The 23,785-nt window shown below is 51.4% G+C and overlaps 1 protein-coding gene across 1 annotated transcript in view; it reads left to right on the top strand.

The window, feature by feature from the left end:
• The window catches only part of ARHGAP39 (Rho GTPase activating protein 39), a 53,792-nt gene that overhangs the window by 8,314 nt on the left and 21,693 nt on the right, over positions 1 to 23,785 (top strand). The window contains exons 3-4 of the mRNA XM_021688744.1: positions 9,564 to 9,998; positions 19,293 to 19,376. Coding sequence (XP_021544419.1) covers positions 9,564 to 9,998; positions 19,293 to 19,376 — 519 coding nt within the window. The remainder of the gene's footprint in view (positions 1 to 9,563; positions 9,999 to 19,292; positions 19,377 to 23,785) is intronic.

Here is a 23,785-nt window from a genome sequence, read left to right as displayed (position 1 = left end):
AATATTTCTTTGAACACATCATTGTCTGCGGGTGAACCTCTCCAAGACCTGGGGAAGGCTGGAAGGGCCGTTCATGTTGACTTTGGTTCAGGCCACACCCAGCACTCCGAGGGGGCCTCGGGCCAGCCTGCCGCCCTTAGGTGTCTGCACAGTCATCTTAGTCCCGATCTCATGCTCTTCTGCGTCTGCCACCAAGCAGCTCCTTTTCACTGATTCACCTCAAATACTGCTGCCAGTCTGTCACCTGCAGCGTTCCAGCCCCTCCTGGCAGCAAAACCCCACAGGGGCAGTTGGAACGGTTTCTCATCACATGCCTGGTGGCAGAGCGTCCTTGCACTGTGCAGGCCCTCTGTCCGAGTGCTGGGCATAGGCAGCACTAACCCCAGGGATGAGGTGCATTTTCTCCAGTCCACACCAAGTGCCCTCTCCCTAACCTGCCTGGAGAGGGTCTGGATGGGGGAGATGACCACAGGCCCAGCCCAGCTCTGCTGTGTCTCCTCCTTGATCTGTGCAGGGACCCACGTCCTCTGTGCATTCTCTGTCCCTTGGTTCCCCAAGGGTCTTGGCTCAATGCTGCACCCCAGGGGTGACCAGAACATTCTTCTGAAAAAGCGGGGATTCTACCCACGCACACACAGGAGCGCGCCAAAAAGGGAACAGATGCTATTCTCTGTTTAGAAAGAATTAGTTAGAGCTATTAAATTCGCTTGAAAGTGCTTCTTTAGGGCTTAGAATGTTCAGTTCAGTGCTTTCTCAGCTTCTATGCCAGAACAGTCCTTCCTTTGCGAGTGTCTGGACTTTCGTTCTGGTCAAATCCAGCACAGCTGTGTGAGGAGGTGGGATGCGGAGACTACACTCGGCCTCGCAGATGCCCCACTGTGGGGCAGCTTCCTGTGGGTGCAAGGATGCCACGCTTTATCCGCGCAGAGAGCGCCAGCCCTGAGCACACGGCCGACCTTCCATTCCCACCTCCAGCAGCATCCCACCCACCTGGGGGTCTGCGCCCTGTCCCCTCTGGGCCTGCTCCTCTCCTGGCTTCTCAGGTCCCCCTTCCCTCTTGTCTTGCTGTGTCAGCCCCCAGGGAACACCCACTTGACCTTGGGGCAGACTCCTGCCTGGCCTTCCAGAAGTCTCCATCCTTGTTCCCTGTAGATCAGCTTGAGTGAGATCATATCAGCCCTGCCCAGAGCGGCCCTGTCCAGAGCCGTTCTTGGGCCTTCTCTCTTCACTTGAGCAAGACCCACAGCTGCCCTGGCCTCCAGGCTTCTGCCTCCAGGCACCTTTTTGGGGGTCCCCCTCTCTGTCCTTCACTTCCTTCTCTGCCTCGGGCAGAGAGAGCCTGTGGTCACCCAGCCTGTCTTCGAAGTTTCCACAGGTCCCTTTCCTATTCTGTGGCCCATGTGCATCAGTGATTGCCTGAGTATGGGGTGCCGTCCGCTGGCATCCCAGTATTTGCCAGGTGGGAGAGAAGAGGTCCCCATGTAAGGGGCTCTGTGGGTGGAGGTGCGAGCGGCTGGCTGGCCTGTGAGGAGAGCCTGGCCAGATCAGGAAGCTGAGAGTGGAGGCTATGAGTTTGCTGAGAGTGCATGCCGTTCCTGGGACGACTCAGGCTGGCATGGGTTTCACGGGTAGAATGACCCAATTCACAGGTTTAGGACTTGCTCCGTCCTCAGGGAGGGGACTGGCCGGCTGGCAGCCAGCCGGGTGATCCAAGTAGGTGAAGGCAGTGGGGGCAGAGGTGAGGGGCTCCATGCTAGGTCAAGACCTACCTCATGGCAGGGAAGAGGGTCGCCCTGTGCATTTGCATCTGGGTGGGGAGCAGGGCTAGTGTGGTTCCACTTGGTGCCGTGGGGCAGTTGGAAAGCAGATTTCCATGTGAGCAGCGAGGCGATGGCTGTGGAGGGTGGTCCTGGGAGGGGCAGCCCTGGAGATGAAGAGGGGACTCCTACCCCACCTTCTGCAGGCACTGGCCTTGCACGGTGGCTCGTGATCAGAAGCTGCATGGGACCTAAGAGGCCCCAGGGATGGCTGCACCCCGGACACACTGCTGACAGGCCTGCTTCCTGTCCTCACACTTCTGCCTTGTTCCCTCATGCTATCTTGTCCCCAGGACACCCTGTTCTTCCTTCCACAGGATGACTGGCGCGTGGTGGGTGGTGGAGCCACGAAGTCCCCGTGGCCTCCCCCAAGAGCAGCCCAGTTTGACTGCAGGTGGAGGGAGGTGGGAAGGGTGTGGCTTGCACAGGGAGTGTACTCTGTTGCCACATGATGTGCAGCTTCTCCCTGGGCCAGGTGCTCAGGATGTCATGGTCGGGGGCTGAGGCTCAGGCAGTGACAGCCACAGAAGCAGTGATCCCCTGAAGGGGCTTTGGGTTCTTCAGGCCTGTGGCTGGGGCACTGGCCAGTCTCCTGCGGTGTGAAAGGGTGGGAGTGTGGCAGAGGGAGTGGGATTGGGTGAGGGGCGAATCGTGTGCTCATGGAGGGTCGCAAGGGGAAGCTGCACATAAGGGGGAGCTCCACCCTCAGGGTTCTCTGTGAGGCCGTTTGTGGGACATCCGTGAAGAAGAGGCAAGAGGGTGAGGTGAGGCCTGGAAGCATTCTGAGCGTTTTGCCATGTCCCATGGACAGTATGGTGAGGGCCGGGGTGGACCCTGTAGAGCTTCGCACCGTGGTGCCCACCCTCCCCGTTGTTGGGTTTCTTCCAGTAACACTTAGCAGTCCTATTGCAGTACCAGAGAGGGACCTCAAGCGAGTTGGACCTAGAGGATAGACACATAAGGAAACAGGGCATCAGGAGTGAGACCCGGCAGAGAGAGGCCCCTAAAAAATGCCAACATTGGAATTATCTATGTTTAAAGAACCATGAGACGGGGTGCCTGGCTGGATCCATCGGTGGAGCGTGAGACTTCTGATCTCGGGGTTGTGAGTTCAAGCCTTACGTTGGGTGTAGAGATTACTTAAAAAAAAATCTTGGGGCGCCTGGGTGGCTCAGTTGGTTAAGCATTTGCCTTTGGCTCAGGTCATGGTCCCAGGGTCCTGGGATGGAGCCCCACATCAGGCTCCCTGCTCAGCAGGGAGCCTCCTTCTCCCTCTGCCTGCCACTCCCCCTGCTTATGCTCTCTCTGTCTCTGACAAATAAATAAAATCTTAAAAAAAAAAAAAGTATGAATTGTGGGGCGCCTGGGTGGCTCAGTCATTAAGCATCTGCCTTCAGGGGCGGCTGGGTGGCTCAGTCGGTTAAGCGACTGCCTTCGGTTCAGGTCATGATCCTGGAGTCCCGGGATCGAGTCCCGCATTGGGCTCCCTGCTCAGCGGGGAGTCTGCTTCTCCCTCTGACCCTCCTCCCTCTCGTGCTCTCTGTCTCTCATTCTCTCTCTCGCAAATAAATAAATAAAATCTTAAAAATAAATAAATAAATAAATAAATAAAATTTTAAAAAAAGCATCTGCCTTCGGCTCAGGTCATGATCCCGGGGTCCTGGGATCGAGCCCCGCATCGGGCTCCCTGCTCAGCGGGAAGCCTCCTTCTCCCTCTCCCACTCCTCTGCTTGTGTTCCCTCTCTCGCTGTGTCTCTCTCTGTCAAATAAATAAAATCTTAAATAAATAAATAAAGTATGAAATGTTTAAAAAAATAAAGTAAAATCTTAAAAAACAAAACAAAACTGTGAGAAGCTTGCACATGTGAACAGAGAATAGGAGACCCTGAAGAATGACAGTGGGAATCTGGGAAAGAACCAACAGGTTCAACACAGCTGAAGAGAGAATTAACAAAATGGAGAGAGAAACTGAAAAAGTGATCTGGTGTGTGGCAGGCAAGACAGAACGGGTACACACATGCTCCATGACGTGTGTGATGGTCCTTGTGTAGCATTCCAGGAGGAGGCAGGGGTCTTGGGAGGGTGTTGAAAAGATGGAAATGGAAAATTTTCCAGAATTGTTTAAAGATACCCACCCTCAGATCCAGGAGTCCCCCAGATCCTTCATTTCAGTAATGAAAAGTGAACCCACACCTGGGTGTATGTCCCAGAGATTCTGCAGAACACAGAAAAGGAGAATTATTTGTTCTGTTTATTGGCCAAATTATTTATATTTTCTATATAGACAATTATATTACACACAAAAGATTAGAGGTCTTTTCCTTGTTTATTCACAGGTGAATCCATAGTAAGTTGTTAGAGTCAATAAGAAAATTTAGGAAGATTACTTATAAAAATAATATACTGGGGCACCTGGGGGGCTCAGTCGGTTAAGTGTCTGCCTTCGGCTCAGGCCATGATCTCGGGGTCCTGGGCCGCTTCAGGCTCCCTGCTCAGCGGGGAGTCCGCTTCTCCCTCTGCCTCTGCTGCTCCCCCTGCTTGTGTTCCCTCTCTCTCTCTGTCTCTTTTCTCTCCAATAAGTAATCTTTTTTTAAAAATCTTAAAAAGTAATATACAAAATAAACTGTGTTTCTGTCCACCAGCAACAATCAAAAAATTATTTATAAAGTTAACAATGCAAAAAGTGAACACTACCAGGCAGGCCGGGGTGAGGAGTCAGCAACGTTGCTGTGCACAGCTCAGGGGAGAGCAAGCTGGGGTCTTCTGGACAGTTGGTGTGCAACCTGGGATGCAGCATTCCCACCTCTGCAGGCTTCTGCATCCCCTGCCAGGGCTCATGGATAAGGATGTGCACAGCGGGGCTGTGAGAGATAGTTCCAGATGGCAAACAACCCACATGTCCATCAGCAGCAGAATTGATCAAGAACGTGTGACCGGGGAGCCTGGATGGCTCCATCGCTGGAGCATGAAACTCTTGATCTTGGGGTCATGAGTTTGAGCCCCATGTTGGGTGTAGAGATTACATACATACACACACAAACTAAAAGTAAACCCAAACAAAACACCATGTAAAGGATTCGCCCAGGCAGTGCGGTGGGCCGGGAGCTCGAGTGGGCAGCAGCTGGGCAGACAGCATCAGTGAGTTTCAGTTGCAAGTGAAAGAAACAAAATGCACAAAAAAATTAGTTTTATTGGGGGAATATACGATTAAAAAATAGACACACCTAAATTAATTGGTTTAGGGTTATCTTCGAAGATGGCAGAACTATAAAGGCAAGGAAGCAGTCTAAAGCTTGGGACAGTGGTGTCTTCAGGGTGAACAGAGGTGTGTTGTGGGTGTGTGTCCGACACTGCCTTGTTTTATTTCTTGGGGAGCGATGGCTACACCAGTGTTAAATCATAACTGCTCATTAAACTTATTCCTGTATTCTATACATTTCTCTGTATGCATTATAGGTCATGATTTTATTTTTAAAAAGAATAAACATACCATTTACAATAGTGTGTGTTTATGAAGCCTGGGAGTAAATCTGACAGAAGACGTACACAGCCTTTAAAGAAGACCTAGCTGAGTGGGTACACCATGGTTTGGGTGGAGCATGTGTCTGATCCTCCTGGGTGGGCCAGCAGAGTTTGTAGGAGAGAGCGAGGGCCGGGAATAGTCAAGACGGGCCTGAGGAGGAAGCCGAGCGGGGACTTTGGAAATGCACATTGCTCGCAGCTGTCGTGGTGAGGACAACAGAGTGCTGGTCAGGTTCAGACTGACCCACAGAGCTGGCGGCACGCTCAGACACGGGGCTGTCGTGGAGAGAAGGTTGCTGTGTGCCGACCGTCCTCAGAGGCCCAGTTGTCTGCGTGGGGAAAGTGAAATGTCACACAGCAAAAGGCCAGATACAGAAACGACTTCAATAGGAGGCAAAGCTATAAAACTCTGACAGTCGATTTCAGAGAGAAGGGTTTTGACCTAGAAGTAGGGAAGATTTCTTTTTTTATTTTTTTATTTATTATTTTTTTTTAAAGATTTTATTTATTTGACAGAGAGATAGCGAGAGCAGGAACACAAGCAAGGGGAGCGAGGCAGAGGGAGAAGCAGGCTTCCCGCCGAGCAGGGAGCCCGATGTGGGGCTTGAACCCAGGACCGTGGGATCATGACCTGAGCCGAAGGCAGATGCTTAACGACTGAGCCACCCAGGCGCCCCAGATTTCTTTTTTTTTTAAAGATTTTATTTATTTATTTGAGAGAGAGAATGAGATAGAGAGAGCATGAGAGGGGGGAGGGCCAGAGGGAGAAGCAGACTCCCTGCCAAGCAGGGAGCCCGATGCGGGACTCGATCCCGGGACTCGATCCTGGGACTCGATCCCGGGACTCCAGGATCATGACCTGAGCCAAAGGCAGTCGCTTAACCAACTGAGCCACCCAGGCGACCGGGAAGATTTCTTAAACAAGGTGAAGGAGGAGAAATCAGGAAGAAAAGATGTATGAATTCAACTACATTAAAATCAAGACTTTCCACCAAAAAAGCAAAAGGCACCATGGAGTGAGAACACGTTGTAAAAACTTGGAAAACAGAAAGTGGGAAGGAGAAAAGGTTTTGTCCTCCATCCACCACAGTGGCCGCTGCTGACAGATGAACACACGCAGAGGGAATGGCGGGTCATCAGTGGGAGAGTCTGGTGAGACGTCAGCTGGATGCATAAAGCGTCTCCCCACGAGGCCTGTCCTCACCACGAGGAGAGGGGGCAGAGTGGGGGTGCTGCTGTGGCCGTGGCCACACGCTCCTGCCAGGCTCGAGCACGGCTTCCTGACCAAATCCCCACATGTGTGCTGTGGGGCAGTAACGTGGGGAATCCGGAAGGCCGTCACCTTACTGTTCCGTAAGTCTGAAATTGTTTCTGTTCTGGACGGACTGTGCCTGTTGGTATTTGGAGGCCCGTGTCCCCCGTGTTGTGCGTGTTGGTGGTATTTGGAGGCGAGGCCTTTGGGGGGGCTAGGTCTTGAAGGTGGCAACTCCGTGATGGGCTTCGTGCCCTGAGAGGGCACGCTGCCCCTCTCTGCTGTGTGAGGGCACAGTGAGGAGCTTCATCTGCAGTCGGAAGGGTTCTCACCAGAACCCGGCGTGCCAGCACCTTGAACTCCTGCATCCAGGAGTTCAGACTGCAAACAAGGAATGTCTGTTGTTTGTAAACTGCCCGGTCTGCCGTGTTTTGTTAGAGCAGCTTCAATGGCCTGAGACAGTTGGAAAACGAAATGTTAAGAATTTGAAGGTGAAAGGGAGTGATCTGTAGTATCCAGTGGCCCAGTTCCATTAAGACTGGAAAGTGCAGTTGCAGAGGCCCCCACTGGTCTCCCTCGGAGAGGTGGGGTGTGTGGTCTGTGGGCCAGGCAGGTGGGGAGGGCAGTGGTGGAGGGGAAGGGGGTTGCCCTGTGCTGGGTCCTGGGGGGGTGTGGGATGGGACTCACCCTGCGTCTGCTGGCTTCCTCCTTCCCTGGAGTAGCAGCCTAAGGTAGAGCCCCTCTTGCTCTGGGTGCTGCTCTGCTCGTGGTCCCAGGACACCTGGCTTCCTCCCAACCCCCTGACCCCGACCCCCCCCACCTGATACCCACGGGACGGCTCTGCCAGCATTCAGATGGCTGCTCTTTATCCTTGTGTCAAACGGGACGGCCCACACTGAGGCCTCACCACTTTCCCTGCCTGCTCCTGGCTCCCCTTGGCTTCTCAGGCGAAGTTGGGTCAGGAGGGATGTCTGCTCACTCCTCCCCACCCTTTCTCTCACAAACCCTGCTGCTCAAGACTTTGCCTGCACTGTCTGGCTCTTCTCAGGGTCTGTGGAGCCCCACGGGCTGGTCATGCATTTGGTCCTGCGGTGCTCCCTTCTCTCTGTGTCCCCCCATCCCCTGTGCTCTCTGCCCCCACAGTGGCACCCCATCCCGCAGAGCAGCCTTCCCCGCAGACTGGCTCCACTTTGTGTCCTCTACCTGGCCTCACTGTGCTGTGCTGGGTGCCCACGCCCAGGCGCTGGCTGAGACGGGGACCCAGGACGCACCTGGTCCTCCCCACGGGCTTCCGGAAGCATCTGCTGATCCCGAAGGAGGCCCCAGAGTCTCTGAGCTGTTGGGAGTGGACAGTGAGTGGGCTGGTCCTTCTCCTTCCAGCAAGGGGCATCTGGCCTTGAGTGCGTCTGGTCTCAGAGGGCAGGGCTGTGGTGCTGAGGAGCGTGCCCATTGCGAGGTTCCGGAACAGCAGAAGGACCTACAGACACAGCAGTCTGTGGTATTTAAAGGGTTGTTATTTGTGTGGAAACTTGGAAGCAGAATAAAAATATGCCAGATGTCAGCCAGACACACCGATATCGACATACCGACATTAAAATTGCCTTGTTCTAAATAGCTCTAGTTTTCATTAAAAAACTTAGTGGGATGGGGGTGCCTGGGTGACTTGGTTGGGCGTTGGGTCGTGGTCTCAGTGTCATGAGATTGAGCCCCACGTTGGGTTCCACGCTCAGCAGGGAGTCTGCTTGGGAGTCTCCCTCTCCTTCTGTCCCTCCCGTCCGCTCATGCTCTTTCTGTATCTCTCTCTCAAATAAATGAATAGGGCGCCTGGGTGGCTCAGTTGTTAAGCGTCTGCCTTCAGCTCAGGTCATGATCTCAGGGTCCTGGGATCGAGCCCTGCATCAGGCTCCCTGCTCAGTGGGGAGCCTGCTTCTCCCTCTCCCTCTGCCCCTGCTCGTGTTCCCTCTCTCGCTGTGTCTTTGTCAAATAAATAAAATCTTTTAAAAAATAATAATAAACAAATCAGGGGCGCCTGGGTGGCTCAGCCGTTAAGCGTCTGCCTTCGGCTCAGGTCATGATCTCAGGGTCCTGGGATCGAGTCCCACATCGGGCTCCCTGCTCGGCGGGAAGCCTGCCTCTCCCTCTCCCACTCCCCCTGCTTGTGTTCCCTCTCTCGCTGTGTCTCTCTCTGTCAAATAAATAAATAAAATCTTCAAAAAATAATAATAATAATAATAAACAAATCAACTAATTAATTAATTAAATGAATAAAATCTTAAAAAAAAAACCAAAAAACTTAGTGTGATGGAAGCTGTGTCCTTGAGGTGGGGACACTCTGGGAGTCCCAGGGAGGAAATGGCTCCAGAGCACCAAGTCCCATCCCAGCTGAGCTGGAAGCCCCTTCTCAAGAGGCCCAATGTAAAGATGGTGGCATCCATTCCTGCTGCAGATGGACGGGCAGTGGTGGCCCATGGTGGCCAGGCCGACTGAGTAGCCAGGGCATCCTGCAGGACGCAGCCAGGCTGTGTCCAGGTTCTTCTGAGGACAGGGAGCTAGAGCCTGTGGAGCCCAGTGGAGAGGCGCTTGGCCCAAGTCTCTCTAGAGAGCTCCTGGGCAGTAATGAGCATGTAGAAGATCAGGGTTGGGACTTCAGTTTGGCATGGTTTTATTGTATAAGTGACAGGATTTCTTGCCTCTGGGGCTGGCAGATGTGGGAAAGGGTCTGCTGTTGTAGGCGGGTCTACAAACCCCACCCTCCGCAAGCAGGTGGCCTGCACAGCAGCTGGGGGACAAAGGGCGCACCACTTGATGGGCAGGACCCATTCCCTGGGGTGGGCATGGGCAGTGGGCCCGCGGTTGGAGTCAGCTGCGTCTCCAGCCCCGCCAGCGCCCTCGTTCTGGGCCAGGCTGCAGGAGCCCCTTGTTCCCGGAGGCCAGCACCCGACCCTGCTAACTCTCCTCTTGCTCTTTCTCAGGCTGGAGTGGGTGGAGATCATCGAGCCGCGCACCCGTGAGCGTATGTATGCCAACCTGGTCACGGGCGAGTGCGTGTGGGACCCTCCCGCCGGCGTCCGCATCAAGCGCACCAGCGAGAACCAGTGGTGGGAGCTGTTTGACCCCAACACATCCCGCTTCTATTATTACAATGCTAGCACGCAGCGCACTGTGTGGCACCGGCCGCAGGACTGCGACATCATCCCCCTGGCCAAGCTGCAGACCCTGAAGCAGAACACTGAGTCACCCCGCGCCTCGGCGGAGAACAGCCCTGGGAGGGGCAGCGGCGTCAGCCACGAGGGCAGCACCAGCTCCTCCCTGGAGCCCGAGCCGGATGCCGGCGAGAAGGCGCAGGAGCCTTCGGGGAGGACTAGCCGGCAGGCCACTTTTGGGGCTCTGAAGGACGAGAGCGGCAGGTGAGGCGGGCGGGCGGGCCTGGATGTGCTGGGTGAGGCCCGAACCTCATACCAGCGGTTGCCTCCCACCCTTGCCCACAGATGCTCTCATTGCCATTTGGCAGGAGCCTCTGTTGGTGACGAGGAGGGCCCGGTCTGTCCTTACGGAGGTTTTCTGGCTTATGACCGTGAAATCGTTTGGTTCTGTCCACTGTGGGAAGCGGGAATGTGGCGTTAGGACCAACCAGAGGCACACCCCCAAAGGTGCCCTGTATCCCAGTGTCCACACCTGGCAGGCACGGCTGCAGGGCCCAGCGCTCGGGGAGCCGAGTCCAGCAGGAATGGCTGGTCAGGAAGGTGCTGGGACGGTATGCCCTGGGGACAGGCGGTGAAAGGAGCCGGGGAGGATGGAGGGACACGATAATTGGCCTCGGAGGCCAGGCAGGGGCAGGGTGGTAGGGATGGGGTGAGTGGGGCCAGGGGTGAGGCGGGCTGGATTTCACTCAGGGACGGTGGAAACCACAAAGTGATCAAACCTGCTGTATGCTGAGGGTCCATTTTGCTCCTGTGAAAGGGATGTCCAAGGGGCCCGGGATGGAAACAGGTGGCTGGCAGCCATCGGTAGGAGCTGGAAATGCTGTTCTACGTGGCGCAGTTGGGTGGGCGTGCTGGCAGATTTGGGGTGCTGTGGGGGGCTGGGCAGCTGGCTGTGGTGCTCCCAAATGGGGCGGGGAAGATGAGGCACGTACAGGAGTCAGATCAGTGTGCATGCTGGTGCTGGGGAGGCAGAAATTTCCTTCTCCTCCCAGGATTCTTCCAGCTGGGTTCAGAATTAAATTGTCATAAGGCAGATTAACAGGAGGGAAAAAGCAGTTTTGTTTCATGCACAGAGGTCCATTAATGAAATCGAGACCCCAAGAAATGGCCAAGGCAGGTAGTTTTTATATTTTTTAGACAAAGACACAGTAAATTTGTGAGGAATTGACAGGATAAAGAAAACAGACGTTTGGGAGCTTTACTTAGAGAGGAATTCTAAGCAGAGTCTGGACTGAGGTAACGTTGACAAGGTCTGTTTCTCCAGCTCTCTCAGCAAGGAAGCTCCTACCGCTGGTGAGAATGGTACCTTTTTACTTCTTCCTACAGGGACGGTGTTTCCCCATGGAAGGGTTACTTCAGCTTCCAGGGGACAGAGCGGAGTCTGATGACCTTGCACCACTGCATTCCCAAGTGGCTTCTATGCAAAATAATCAGTTTGCCATGGTGGCACATTTTGGGGTGGCCTGCCCTGAGTCCCTACATTGGACACACACCAGAGGTCAGAGGCCAAAGAGGTGGTGGCTGGGCAGGCCTGAGGAGACTCGGGGACTTTTGGGCATCGCCCCCAGAAAGTGGCGCTGCCCCTGGTGAGGTTGGGGAGCCCCAGGGCTGAGCACCCAGGAGAAAGCAAATGGGTGTGTGGGCTCTGCCTCTGGCTTCCTGTGGGGCCCACGCTGTGCTGCTGCCGAGAGGCCCTCCCAGCACTCCCTCTGTCCATCAGCTTCGACAGCCTCTGGGCTCATCACATAGTCTCCGTTTTATTGGATTGTGATGATTTTGAATTCTTTATCCTATTGGTTGCTGACTCATCTCTGTAATTAGGTGGAGAGACTGGATTCTGTTTTGGGTTCTGTTGGCAGATGTGTCTGTCACGCCCACTCTCGGGCTACCCTTCTCTGCCCTGTGCCATGCTGCCCAGGGGTGGGAGTGTCCTCCTCGGGTGCCTCGGATATTCTCTGGGGTGGTGGGGGTTACTGCATCAGTTTGGGGTCAGGATTGCCACAAGAAGCCCTGTTTGGATTTGGATTAGAATTGTACTGAGTTTATGGATCAGTTTGGAGGAAATGGGTGTCTTTGTTATATTGTCTTCTCCCAGGTAAAGATGGTGTCTGTTAACCCTTCTCTCCATGAAGGACTTGCTTATTTTTTAAGGTTTATTTCCAGGTGCTTTATCTACTTTATATCTCTTTTTAAAGTCCTGTCTTCTTTTTTTTTTTTTTTTAAGATTTTATTTATTTATTTGACAGATAGAGACACAGCGAGAGAGGGAACACAAGCAGGGGGAGTGGGAGAGGGAGAAGCAGGCTTCCTGCAGAGCAGGGAGCCCAATGCGGGGCTCAATCCCAGGACCCCGGGATCATGACCTGAGCCGAAGGCAGACGCTTAACGACTGAGCCACCCAGGCGCGCCTAAAGTCCTGTCTTCTGATCATTCCTGTTCTTATGTGTCAGTCTTGTTTCTCCCAGGTTTGCTGGGCTCTTGCTGACCTAGCCCCAGCTCCTGGCCTTGTCCAGGTGCTCAGGCTGCAGGCCTGCTGTCCTTGTAATGCTATGACATTGTCAGGCTTTTTACTGTGAATGGAGGTACCATTTTATCAAGTATTTGCTGAGTCTATTGAGATCAGTGTTGTAGGTTGAACTGTGTCCCCCGCAAAGATATGTTGAAGTCCTAACCCCCAGGAGCTCAGGATGGGAACTTCTTAGGAAATAGGGCTCTTGCAGATATGATCAGTGAGGTTGCGATGAGGTCACCCTGGAGTGGGGTGGGCCTAAACCAGGTAGGACTGGTGTCCTGGTAAGAACAGCGACACAAGAAGGCCCATGACAGGGGCGCCTGGGTGGCTCAGTTGTTAAGCATCTGCCTTCGGCTCAGGTCATGATCCCGGGGTCCTGGGATCCAGCCCCCCATCGGGTTCCCTGCTCGGCGGGAAGCCTGCTTCTCCCTCTCCCGCTCCCCCTGCTTGTGTTCCCTCTCTCACTGTCTCTGTCATATAAATAAAATCTTAAAAAAAAAAACACACCTAAAAAGAAGGCCCATGACAACGGAGGCGGAGACAGAGCAATGCCCAGGGACGCCCAGGATCGCGGCTCCACCAGCCGCTGGAGAAAGGCCTGGGACGGTGTCCCCCAGAGCCTCCAGAAGGAGCCAGCCCTGCCCACAGCTGGAGCTTGGGCTTCCGGGCTCCAGAGCAGGGAGAACATGAGTCTCTGTTGTTTGAAGCTGCCGGTTTGTGGCACTTTGTGACAGCAGCCCTGGGACATTCCTGCAGTTGGCATTTGATTCTGTGTTGCTTGCATTCCTGAAATACTTGCTCTATATAATTTTCAAAATAGATTCAGATTGCTAACATTTTTTAAAAAGATTTTATTTATTTATTTATTTGCGAGAGAGTGCGCATGAGTGTGAGGGAGGGGCAGAGAAGGGGGGAGAGTGCCCGCGCGCACATGTGGGGGAGGGGCAGAGGGAGACAGAGAAGCAGACTCCCCACTGTGCAGAGAGCCCTATGCAGGGCTCGATCTCAGGACCCTGAGATCATGACCTGAGCCAAAACCAAGAGTTGGATGCTTAACTGACTGAGCCACCCAGCCTCCCCAAATATTTTCTGATTTTTTTTCTTTAATTTATTTATTTGACAGAGAGAGACGTAGCGAGAGAGGGAACACAAGCAGGGGGGCGGGGGGAGAGGGAGAAGCAGGCTTCCCGCCGAGCAGGGAGCCCGATGCGGGGCTCAATCCCAGAACCCTGGGACCATGACCTGAGCCGAAGGCAGACGCTTAACGACTGAGCCACCCAGGTGCCCCATATTTTCTGATTTTAATTAGGGTTTCTTCTTTGATTTATTTGTAACTTAGAAATGTCTTAATTTCCAAAACTATAGGTTATTTTTCATTCCTGTTCTTCATTGCCAACTTAATTTCATTTTGGTCAGAAAGCATGGGGGGGAGTTGGTTTTTGTTGTTATTGTTTAAATCCTGAATTTTTAAAATGATTTTATGACTATTAAAAAAAAATTTCTTTTCCCTGTTTGTTAGGTCTAAGGTTCTCTGTGTGTTCGTTAGATCAAATCTGTTGTATCAGTCAAGTTTCTTACTGATTTTTTGTCTGCTTGATGTATCACTTCTGAAGAGGTAGAGTCTCCTCCTATATTAGTGGAATGTGTTTGTGTCTCCTTTTAATCTGTCCGTCACTGCTTCCTCTGGGTTGAAACTGTGGGTTGGTTGCATGTGAATTTAGAGCTGTTATGTTTTCCTTGAGAATTACTGCTTTTGTCATCGTGTAGTCATCCTGTTTATCCCCGCATTTTTGTCTTGAAGTCGGCTTGTTTGATATTCATGTAGTAATGCTATTTCTCTTTGGTTGGTATTGGCCTCTTAACGTCTTTCCCCAAACTACAGTCCTTTCCTTATATTTTGAGTGCGTTTCTTTCTTTTTTTAAAGACTTTATTTATTTGTGAGCGAGAGAGAGCCAGTGCTCGCACAAGCAGGAGGAGTGGCAGGCAGAGGGAGAAGCAGGCTCCTGAGCAAGGCGATGCAGGACTCGATCCCAGCACCCTGGGATCATGACCTGAGCCTAAGGCAGCCACCTAACTGACTGAGCCACCCAGGCGTCCTGGGTGTGTTTCTTATAAATAATGTATAGCTGTTGGGTTTACTTGTTGCCAATTCTGAACCCCTGTCTTTGGTTTGGCAGGATGATTGCCATTCTGTTTCCTTAGACCACTGACACAGCAAAGGGTTTAGTTTATCATCTTTGTGTCCTTTGAGGTACATGCTCTTCACTGCCGCCCTCTCCTTTGGTTGTCTCCACGCTGCTCCCCCCTGTGCACCTGGCATGTGTCTTGCGGTTCACATGTGCTCTCATGATGCATGGGCCCTAGGCTGGGTGCCTTCTTCGGGGGTTGCTGCTCTTCCAACTGTGGGATGGCCCTACAGCTCCAAGCTGGGCGCTGCACCTGCCCCGGGAGGGGTGGTCCTGGGGTCTGTGCTGCGTGGCTGCCAGAGGGTCCCAGCACTGGGCTTTGGCGGGGGGGGGTCTCACTGGCGCATTCGTTTTCTTTTTTTTTTTTAAAGATTTTATTTTAGGGGCACCTGGGTGGCTCAGTCGGTTGGGCGACTGCCTTCGGCTCAGGTCATGATCCTAGAGTCCCGGGATCGAGTCCCGCATCGGGCTCCCTGCTCGGCGGGGAGTCTGCTTCTCCCTCTGACCTTCCTCCCTCTCATGCTCTCTGTCTCTCATTCTCTCTCTCGCAAATAAATAAATAAAATCTTTTAAAAAAAAAGATTTTATTTTATTTATTTGAGAGCATGAGAGAGAGAGAGCACAAGAGGGGGGAGGGTCAAAGGGAGGAGCAGACTCCCCGCCGAGCAGGGAGCCCGATGCGGGACTCGATCCCGGGACTCTAGGATCATGACCTGAGCTGAAGGCAGTCGCTTAACCGACTGAGCCACCCAGGCACCCTATGTGCTTCTTTCTTTCTTTTTTTTTAAAGACTTTTTTTAAATTTATTTATTTGAGAGAGAGAATGAGAAAGAGAGAGCACGTGAGAGGGGGGAGGGTCAGAGGGAGCAGCAGACTCCCCGCTGAGCAGGGAGCCCGATGCGGGACTCGATCCCGGGACTCCAGGATCATGACCTGAGCCGAAGGCAGTCGCTTAACCGACTGAGCCACCCAGGCACCCTATGTGCTTCTTTCTTTCTTTTTTTTTAAATTTATTTATTTGAAAGAGAGAATGAGAAAGAGAGAGCACGTGAGAGGGGGGAGGGTCAGAGGGAGCAGCAGACTCCCTGCCGAGCAGGGAGCCCGATGCGGGACTCGATCCCGGGACTCCAGGATCATGACCTGAGCCAAAGGCAGTCGCCCAACCGACTGAGCCACCCAGGCGCCCTGGCGCATTCATTTTCATTTCTTCTTTGCCACTGATTCTTATTCTTTCTTCCTGAGCTTATTCGCCATTTGAGTTTTCTCTTATATTTGTTGCTTATATTTTTTTACTCATTTTTGCACTGGAGTTGCTGGTTTACTTTCTGTGTTAGTTTGCAGGAGTTCCTTATATGTTCCTAATATCAATTCCTCATTGCTCTTAGTAGATGTTATGAGTATCCTGTCCTCTGTCACCTGACTGCTGACTGGTCCCTTTGTCCTTGATTTTGATGCAACCACGTTTATCAGTCTTTTGTCCTCATGGTTTATGCTTTTAATGTTTTCTTTAAAAAGTTCTTCCTTGGCCGAAATCCAGAGATATTCCCTTACATGTCTTGCATTCACCTTAGAGTTTTATTTTTACACTGAGGTCTGAATCTGTCTGGAGCTACTTTCTCGGGGGACTAGGAAGGATTCGCTTCTCATCTCCTAGACTGCCAACCTCTGCCCTAGGCCACACTGGTGCCTGCGTATCTGCTTGCGTTAGCACCCCGACCCCTGGGACCCCGCTTCTCCCCTTGGTCTTTAAGACTGTCTTCACTGGTTGTGTGCCTTCCTTCCATCATGGAAATGCTACAGAAGATCCAAACAGCATTTTCATTGGATCCATTGACTTGCATTTTGAGGCGTGCTCACCCTGTGTCGGGTAGCTTGTCCCTTGTGAGTGCAGGGCCACTCAAGAGGTCTGCAGTAAAGTTCCCAGCCGTCTATGTTCCTTGTTGCTGAGTGAGTGTAAGTCACACATACCCACAAACGTTTTAAGTACAACCACTGAGGAAAAGTCCCACAGAACAATAACACATACAACTTTCTGACCAGAAGAGGGAAAATAAAACCAAACCTACTTAATCTAGTACAAAGCAAAAGCAAAGAGAAAGGCAGTCCAATATTTCTCCATAATAGTAGCAGCCAAACATGAGCTGACACAAATTAGGAACTATTCACTCAGCAACAGGAAACATAAACAACTTGAAATACGCCCTTTGTCATCAAAAAAAAGACATAATCCCCTTCATGCAGCCAGCATGGACTGGGTGCCTCAGTGGGGTGGCAGCAGTCTGGAGGGGAGGTGACAGCCTTAGGCACTGGTGGCTGGAGTTGGATATAGAGAGGGAAGTGTCAGGGCCCCTGAGGACCCAGGGGACTGTGATAGCATAGAATTCAAAAGGCGTGCCTCCAGGAGGTGAAGGTGGCGATGTGGTGGTGGAAAAACTCTGTTGGTTTTGGCTTTGAAGAAAAAACTGTACCAGCCTGGCCTGGGCACACGTGACAAAGCCACTGTGAGCAGAGGGGACGTACGGGGATGTGGCTGCAACTCTAGGCAACAGCCAGGTGCTCCCAGATCTGCAGGACCTCTGTCATCTTTGGTGGCCAGCCAGGAGGAGGAGGGATGCACCAACTGATGTAGATGTACATATAGCTATCATACAGATGTGATTGCATAATACATCATTTTTCACGTTTCTAGCTGTTTGTTCTGTAGCATGATTATGTGTTAGAGAACACTGACCACCAGCCAGTGTTAACATTAGCCATTCATTTATTCAACTTTTAAAATAACACTTTTATTAGAGAAGCAATGCACATTAGTTGTACTTTGTAGTACACATAGTTACATAGAAGAAAAATTTTGAAACCCACTAAATGCTCTCTCTCAGTTTTCTGGCATTTACTTTTGCAGTTTTGAAAATACTACAGCAGGGACGCCTGGGTGGCTCGGTAGGTCGAGCATCTGCCTTCAGCTCAGGTCATGATCCCAGAGTCCTGGGATCGAGTCCCGCATCGGGCTCCCTGCTCAGCGGGGAGTCTGCTTCTCCCTCTACCCCTCCCCCTGCTCAAGCTCTCCCTCCTTCCCTCTCTCTCTCAAATAAATAAATTAAAATAAAATAAAAATACCACAACAGTATTTCCAGAAGCGTTCTGTTTCTCGGTATGAACAATGCTGTGTGAATATGAGCTCCCATTGCTAGACATGTGATTTGTTTCCAGTGTAATTGCTAAGTATCGAATGGTAAAAATTATTTCTCCCATTATCATTTCTGAATTTTTTCTTAGTTATTCTTACGTGTTTATTTTTTGGGGTTAAGTTTCCAAACACTCTAAGTTCTAAAAACATTCCTTCCTATTGGAAATATTAGAATTACATTAAGTGTATTAACCAATTTTGAAGTTATATCTTCACAATTATTGAGTTCTCCTGTCCAAGGAACCTTGTATGTGTTCAGATTCCTCTATATACCTTAGTAAAAATTTATATTTTATTCATACTGATCTAACATACTCCTTTTTAACTTATGCCTGAACTTTTATGATATTTCCGTGGTTGTTATTGCTGTGACGAAGTGAACTTCGTTTCTGCTAATGCACAGAAGAGTTGTTGGTCTGTCACTCAAGTGGGACAACATTACAAGTCTCCCTAATGCCTTTAGTAGTAGTTGTTCCGTTGATTCCTTTACTTTTTCTAGGTTCACAACTAATGACAGTTTTATCTCTTTCAAATATTTAAATCTCTTCCCTTTTTTTTTTTCATTGTCTTATTGCATTGACTAACATTTTCAAAAGTATGACATACTGGTGGTGAGAGTATGTGTTCTCATTCTGACTTTAATGAGTATGCTTTCAGCCTTTTACTACTAAATATTATGAAGGCCTTGAGTTTAATATAGGTATTCTTGATCAAGTTAAGTAAATTTTCTTTTATTTGGATTACTGAGAGTTCTTAAATCATAAATAGACGTTAATGGGATGTCTGAGTGGCTCAGTTGGTTAAGCGGCTGCCTTCAGCTCAGATCATGATCCCAGGGTCCTGGGATCAAGTCCCACATTGGGCTCCTTGCTCAGCGGGGAGCCTGCTTCTCCCTCTCCCTCTGCTGCTCCCTCTGCTTGTGTTCTCTTTCTCTGACAAATAAATAAATAAAATCTTTAAAAATAAATAAATGAATAAATAGACATTAATTTGATCACATCTTTGAACATCTGCCAAGATAATCACCCACTAATTTATTTCCCAGATACCGAGTGCCTGTTATGCTCCACACCCCAGCTCTTAAGAAGCTTACCCTCCCTGGGTTGCCTGGGTGGCTCAGTCGTTAAGCGTCTGCCTTCGGCTCAGGTCGTGATCCCAGGGTCCTGGGATCGAGCCTCACGTTGGGCTCCCTGCTCATCGGGCAGCCTGCTTCTCCCTCTCCCTCTGCTGCTGCTCCCCCTACTTGTGCTCGCTCTCTCTCTGTCAATAAAATAAATAAAATATTTAAAAAAAAAAAAAAGCTTATCATTCCCATGAGAGTGTTTCTTTTTTTTTTTAAGACTTATTTATTTGAGAGGGAAAGAGAACAGGGGGAGGGGCAGAGGGAGAGGGAGAGCCTCAAGCCGACTCCCTGCTAGCGGGGAGCCCGATGCGGGGCTCGATCCCATGACCCCGGGATCATGACCTGAGCCGAAGGCAGACGCTTAACGACTGAGCCACCCAGGCGCCCCAACACTTACATTCTTAAAAGTGAAAGGTTTATTTTGAATGTACCATATTTTTAAATTATTGCACTTATGCGCATGTCTTTTTTCATTTTGCTATGTTCTAGTTCTTCACCACCAGGAGTGTTCCTTGAGAAGGACTATGAGATTTACCGGGATTATAATGTGGATGGCCAACTTCTTCACTACAGGTAGAACCCACTGGCTCACACTTGGTCCTGTCTCCTGACCTGAGGGTGGTTTTCCTGGCAGCTCTTGGGTGAGCTGGAGAAGAATCTGGCTCAACAAGAAGCTGGATGTATACAGCATGAGGGGTCCTGTACTGGCCAGAGGAGCATGATGAGAGGCTCTGGAGCCACCAGCACCTGGGCAGAGGCCTTTTGGAGTGGCCCCCAGGTTCATGTGGCAGCTTTGAGGAAGCTGGAAGAAGCTTGTCACTGCCCGGTTTGGGGAGCCATGGAGCCCATTGCTCCTAACAGAGGAGTGAGTCCTTGGGGGATCCTCAGCATGCATTCTCCCCTGGAGCTCCAGGCCATGCATCAGAGTGCTTCCCAGGTGAAGTTGGGAAGATTGATGTTCATCATAAGGAAGGAAGTGGACATTGGCTTCTCTTGGTCCTGGGTTGGCCTTGCAGGGTATTGCAAGGTTCCAGAGATGACCCTCGGGACCCCAGGGCACAGCATCTGTCAGACTGGGCGGGGGCCATCCTCAGCCAACTCATAGGTCCAGGTGGGGTGCTGTGCCTCTGGGTGGCCTAAGTGCCCTCAACACAGACCAACAGGAGTGATACCAGTGTTGGGAAGGAATTTGAAGACCTGAGGAGCGGGCCTTTGGTGGTTTGCTCAGACAGTTTAAAGATCGATCTTGGAAGGGCTAACTCGGTTTGTTGATATGGAATGAATCTGAGGCTACCTGGGTCGGCCAGTGTGGGTGTGTGACTGTGCGTGTGTTTTGTAGCCTCCCTGTGCTTCCGTGTCCTCCCCAGTAAAGCGGGATGCAGAGGGCTGACTGGGTGGGCCCTCAGTGCACTTGCTGCAGGTGAAGGTAGGTCAGGGCAGGCCCTCAGACTTGGTGTTTCCTGTAGGGTGCGTGTGCCCACCTGGTCTTTGGTGGCCTGCTGCAGCCCTGGTCCTGCTGTCCTGGGTGCCATCTGAGTTGGATATGAGAATGACACGGTGTAGTTTTAGGAATGAAGGCACTCACCCAGCCAGGGTAGGAAGAACGGGAAGGTAAAGTGTAGGGACAGACTAGGGGAGAGACTCCGCCTCCCTACCACACTGTGAGCAGGGTCTGTGAGGAGGAGGGGAGCAGGAAGGAGCTTGTCCAGGGTGGCTTGTGCTGCCTACCCAAGGCTGTGTGCTGGTCAGGTCCCTGAGCAGGGCAGGGGCAACGATGGGACGCCTGGTAGACAGCTCATCCACTCCAGGCATGGAGGTGAATTGGTGAGCCTGAAGGTTTACGGGGCAGTTGGAGAGCTGTGTGGTTCAAGTTGTTTTTCAAACAGAACTTCAGATGTACAATTTCTTGTCCACATGATCAAGGCTCTGTGAGCTTCACTCACCAACTTTGTTACGGAGGTCCGGGCATCCACGTACACGGCGGCCACCTCCTGAGGAGGCAGCGGCAGAGCAGTTCCTCCAGCTTTGGTCTTGTGAGGTGCTGTCCATTCTCCTTTTGGAAAGAGGCCATGGAGAAGTACTCTGAGCTGAATGGAGCCCTCTCTTCCTGCTCCTGCCCTTTCAACACCCGCCTCTGCCCTGCTTGCCTGTCTCCAGCATTTCCAGCGCATGGAAGGTTCTGTCTTCTCATGGTTTTAGAGAGTCACGGAACAACCAGATCAAGCAATCGTCCCATTTTATGTAGAGACAAGTGTGACTCTCTGCCTGGGTGCCTCCGCCCTAGTAGAGTTGATGGGGGATTAAGGCATGGGTGAGGACAGGCTTCCTGGGTTTGGGGAACCATAAGGAGACAGGTCTGAGGGCAGGCCAGGGAGGTCGGACTGGGTAGAAAGGGTGGCCACAGGCAGCTGGGCCATCTGGCCGCTCAGTGGTCAGAGGTGGAGGGGTGCACAAGAGGCAGACAGCAGGGCGTGGAAACTGGATGTAGGGCTTCAAAGAGCGCTTCCAGAAGAAGAGCAGAGAAGTGGGGTCAGGTGGGAACACAGAGTATGGGGCTGTGGAAAGGCCTGGCCTGAGGATGAGAGCTGAAGCCGCCGTGCAGTGAAGCCTGTTGGGGGTAGGCCCCTCTTGGCTGCTGGGCTCCTACTCTCCGTGACCAAGGGCCATCTCTGGGCCCTAGGGGCCCATTTTCCCAACTGTGACTTGGAGTCCATGACTCAGAGGTTCCTACATGGGCCTCAGGCCTGCCTTGACTTCTGTAGGGGTGCTCAGTGCCCACGTATGCTGCAGTGCTGGGCATTGCCCCTCAGCTCAGGGACATTGTTTTCATGGTGGAGGGCAAGGCCATTGGTCTGCCTTTCTCCTGCCTCAGTCTCTCTCATTTCCACCCTGACTAGATGAAACCACTCTAGAGTCCTGGGACAGATGTGTCATCTGACCAGCTGCCTCTCATGTGCTCTTGACCCTGACACTCTTTCCCACCCTCATCATCGTACAGCACGATTTTGATGGCCCACAACTGACAGGCCACAAGGTGCCTCCTTGGGCAACAGCCTTCAGCACCCTTCAGCAGGCGAGGATCATTCTTTACTTTATAGCCCCTGCGGGGGCCCTGGCACCAGGGCTGGGTCACTGTCTGCTGAGTGGTGGAAAAAAGTGCAGAAATAATGCTTCACACTTGCTGAGTGTTTCCTCTATGTCAGTACTGAGCTAAGGACTTTATCGTAGGCACATTATGTGCCTTAATCCTCATAAGAATAAATGAGGACACTGAGTCAGAGATGGTAAGTGATTTTTCCCAAGCCCCACAGCCAGGGAGCAACAGGCTGAAGTCCAGTCCCAGATTTCTGGATTCCCAGCCCAGTCCTCAGGGTTTGCTGGTCCCTGACACATTACCTGCCACCCTTCACTCTGCCTCCAGCAGCCAGGAGCAGACTTCCCAGGAGTGGGAGCCTGCATCCCGAGTCTTGCCACTCTGACTTCTCCTCAGGACAGTGAGACTGAGCTGCTGGTCATCGCTGTCAACTGGTAGAGTTGGATCCTGGCTGTGCTCAGGGGGCCCCGCACCTGGCATGTTGGAGTAGGCTGCCTCCCAGCTGGCATGGGCCTCCATGCTCTCATCCAGTCTCGCATCACTGGCCCGTGTTCTCCAAGGCCTGCTTCTCCCAGTCCCAGTAATTGGCGGTCATGACCTTGCCCAGAAAGGTCCAGCAACAACCAGAGGTCAGGGGCAGAGGTGGCAAACTATACAGCTGGTTTCTTAAAACTCTGATTTCCACTTTTGCAGTCACCACTGCATTAACTTACGAGACCAGCCTGCACACAGAGAACAAAATAGACAGAATTGCCCTGAAGTCATCAGGGATCTACTAAGGAGTGGAGACTTGAGGGCTGAGGAGGCATCAGTGCAGCCTGGCACACAGATGTTACTGCCTCTTCCTCGGGACAGTGAGGCCAAGAAGCTGAGCTGACCATTGGGTGGTTCCACGGCTCCAGACATCAGAGTCCAGAGGCCACAAAAATGAGCCCTAGTTAACATTCCATGTTTCCACTTGGACTCCTGAAAGGCTGTACCCAGGCGTAGGATGAGCCATAAGTAGACCAGCTCTCAAACCTAAGCCTGATGGGATTCAGGTTATCTGACCTTTCCCCAGCTGCCTGTCAGAAACAAAAATAAATCCAGAGCCTCAGATGATCTCTACAGTTTTTCATCAGAATTTCGGTCTAAAATTATCTATAAAATCCTAAAGAATTGACCAAAAAAAAAAAACTAGAACTGATAAGTGATTATGGCAAGTTTGCAGGATACAAGGTAAGTTTACAAAAGTCAGTTGCTTTCCTATATACTAGCAATGAGCAAGTGGAATTTGAAATTAATACCATTTACATTAGCACCCCCCAAAAACGAAATACATAGGTATAAATCTAACAAAATATTTACAAAATCTATATGAGGAAAGCTACGAAACTCTAACAAAAGATAAAGAACTAAATAAATGGAGAGATAGCCCATGTTCATGGACAGGAAGATTCAATACTGTCAAAATGTCAGTTCTTCCCAACTTACTCTATACATTCAGTACAACCTCAATCAAAATCCCAGCAAGTTATTTGTGGATATCAACAAACTCATTCTTACATAGAAAAGCAAAAGATCCAGAATACCCAACACAGTATTCAAGGAGAACAAAGTTGGAGGACTAATACTACTCAATTTTAAGACTTACTAGGGGCGCCTGGGTGGCTCAGTCGGTGAAGCGTCTGCCTTCGGCTCAGGTCATGATCCCGGGGTCCTGGGATCGAGCCCCGCATCGGGCTCCCTGCTCAGCAGAGAGTCTGCTTCTCCCTCTGCCTGCCGCTCCCCTTGCTGTGTGGCTCTCGCTAGTTCTCTCTCTGAAAAATAAATAAACAAAATCTTAAAAAAAAAACAACAAACCTTACTGTAAAGCTACCATAGTGAAGACAATGTGGTATTGGTAAAG

The sequence above is a fragment of the Neomonachus schauinslandi genome, chromosome 4 (genome assembly GCF_002201575.2).
Source record: "Neomonachus schauinslandi chromosome 4, ASM220157v2, whole genome shotgun sequence".
Taxonomy (NCBI): Eukaryota; Metazoa; Chordata; class Mammalia; order Carnivora; family Phocidae; genus Neomonachus; species Neomonachus schauinslandi.
This window is presented reverse-complemented; position numbering and strand designations above follow the sequence as displayed.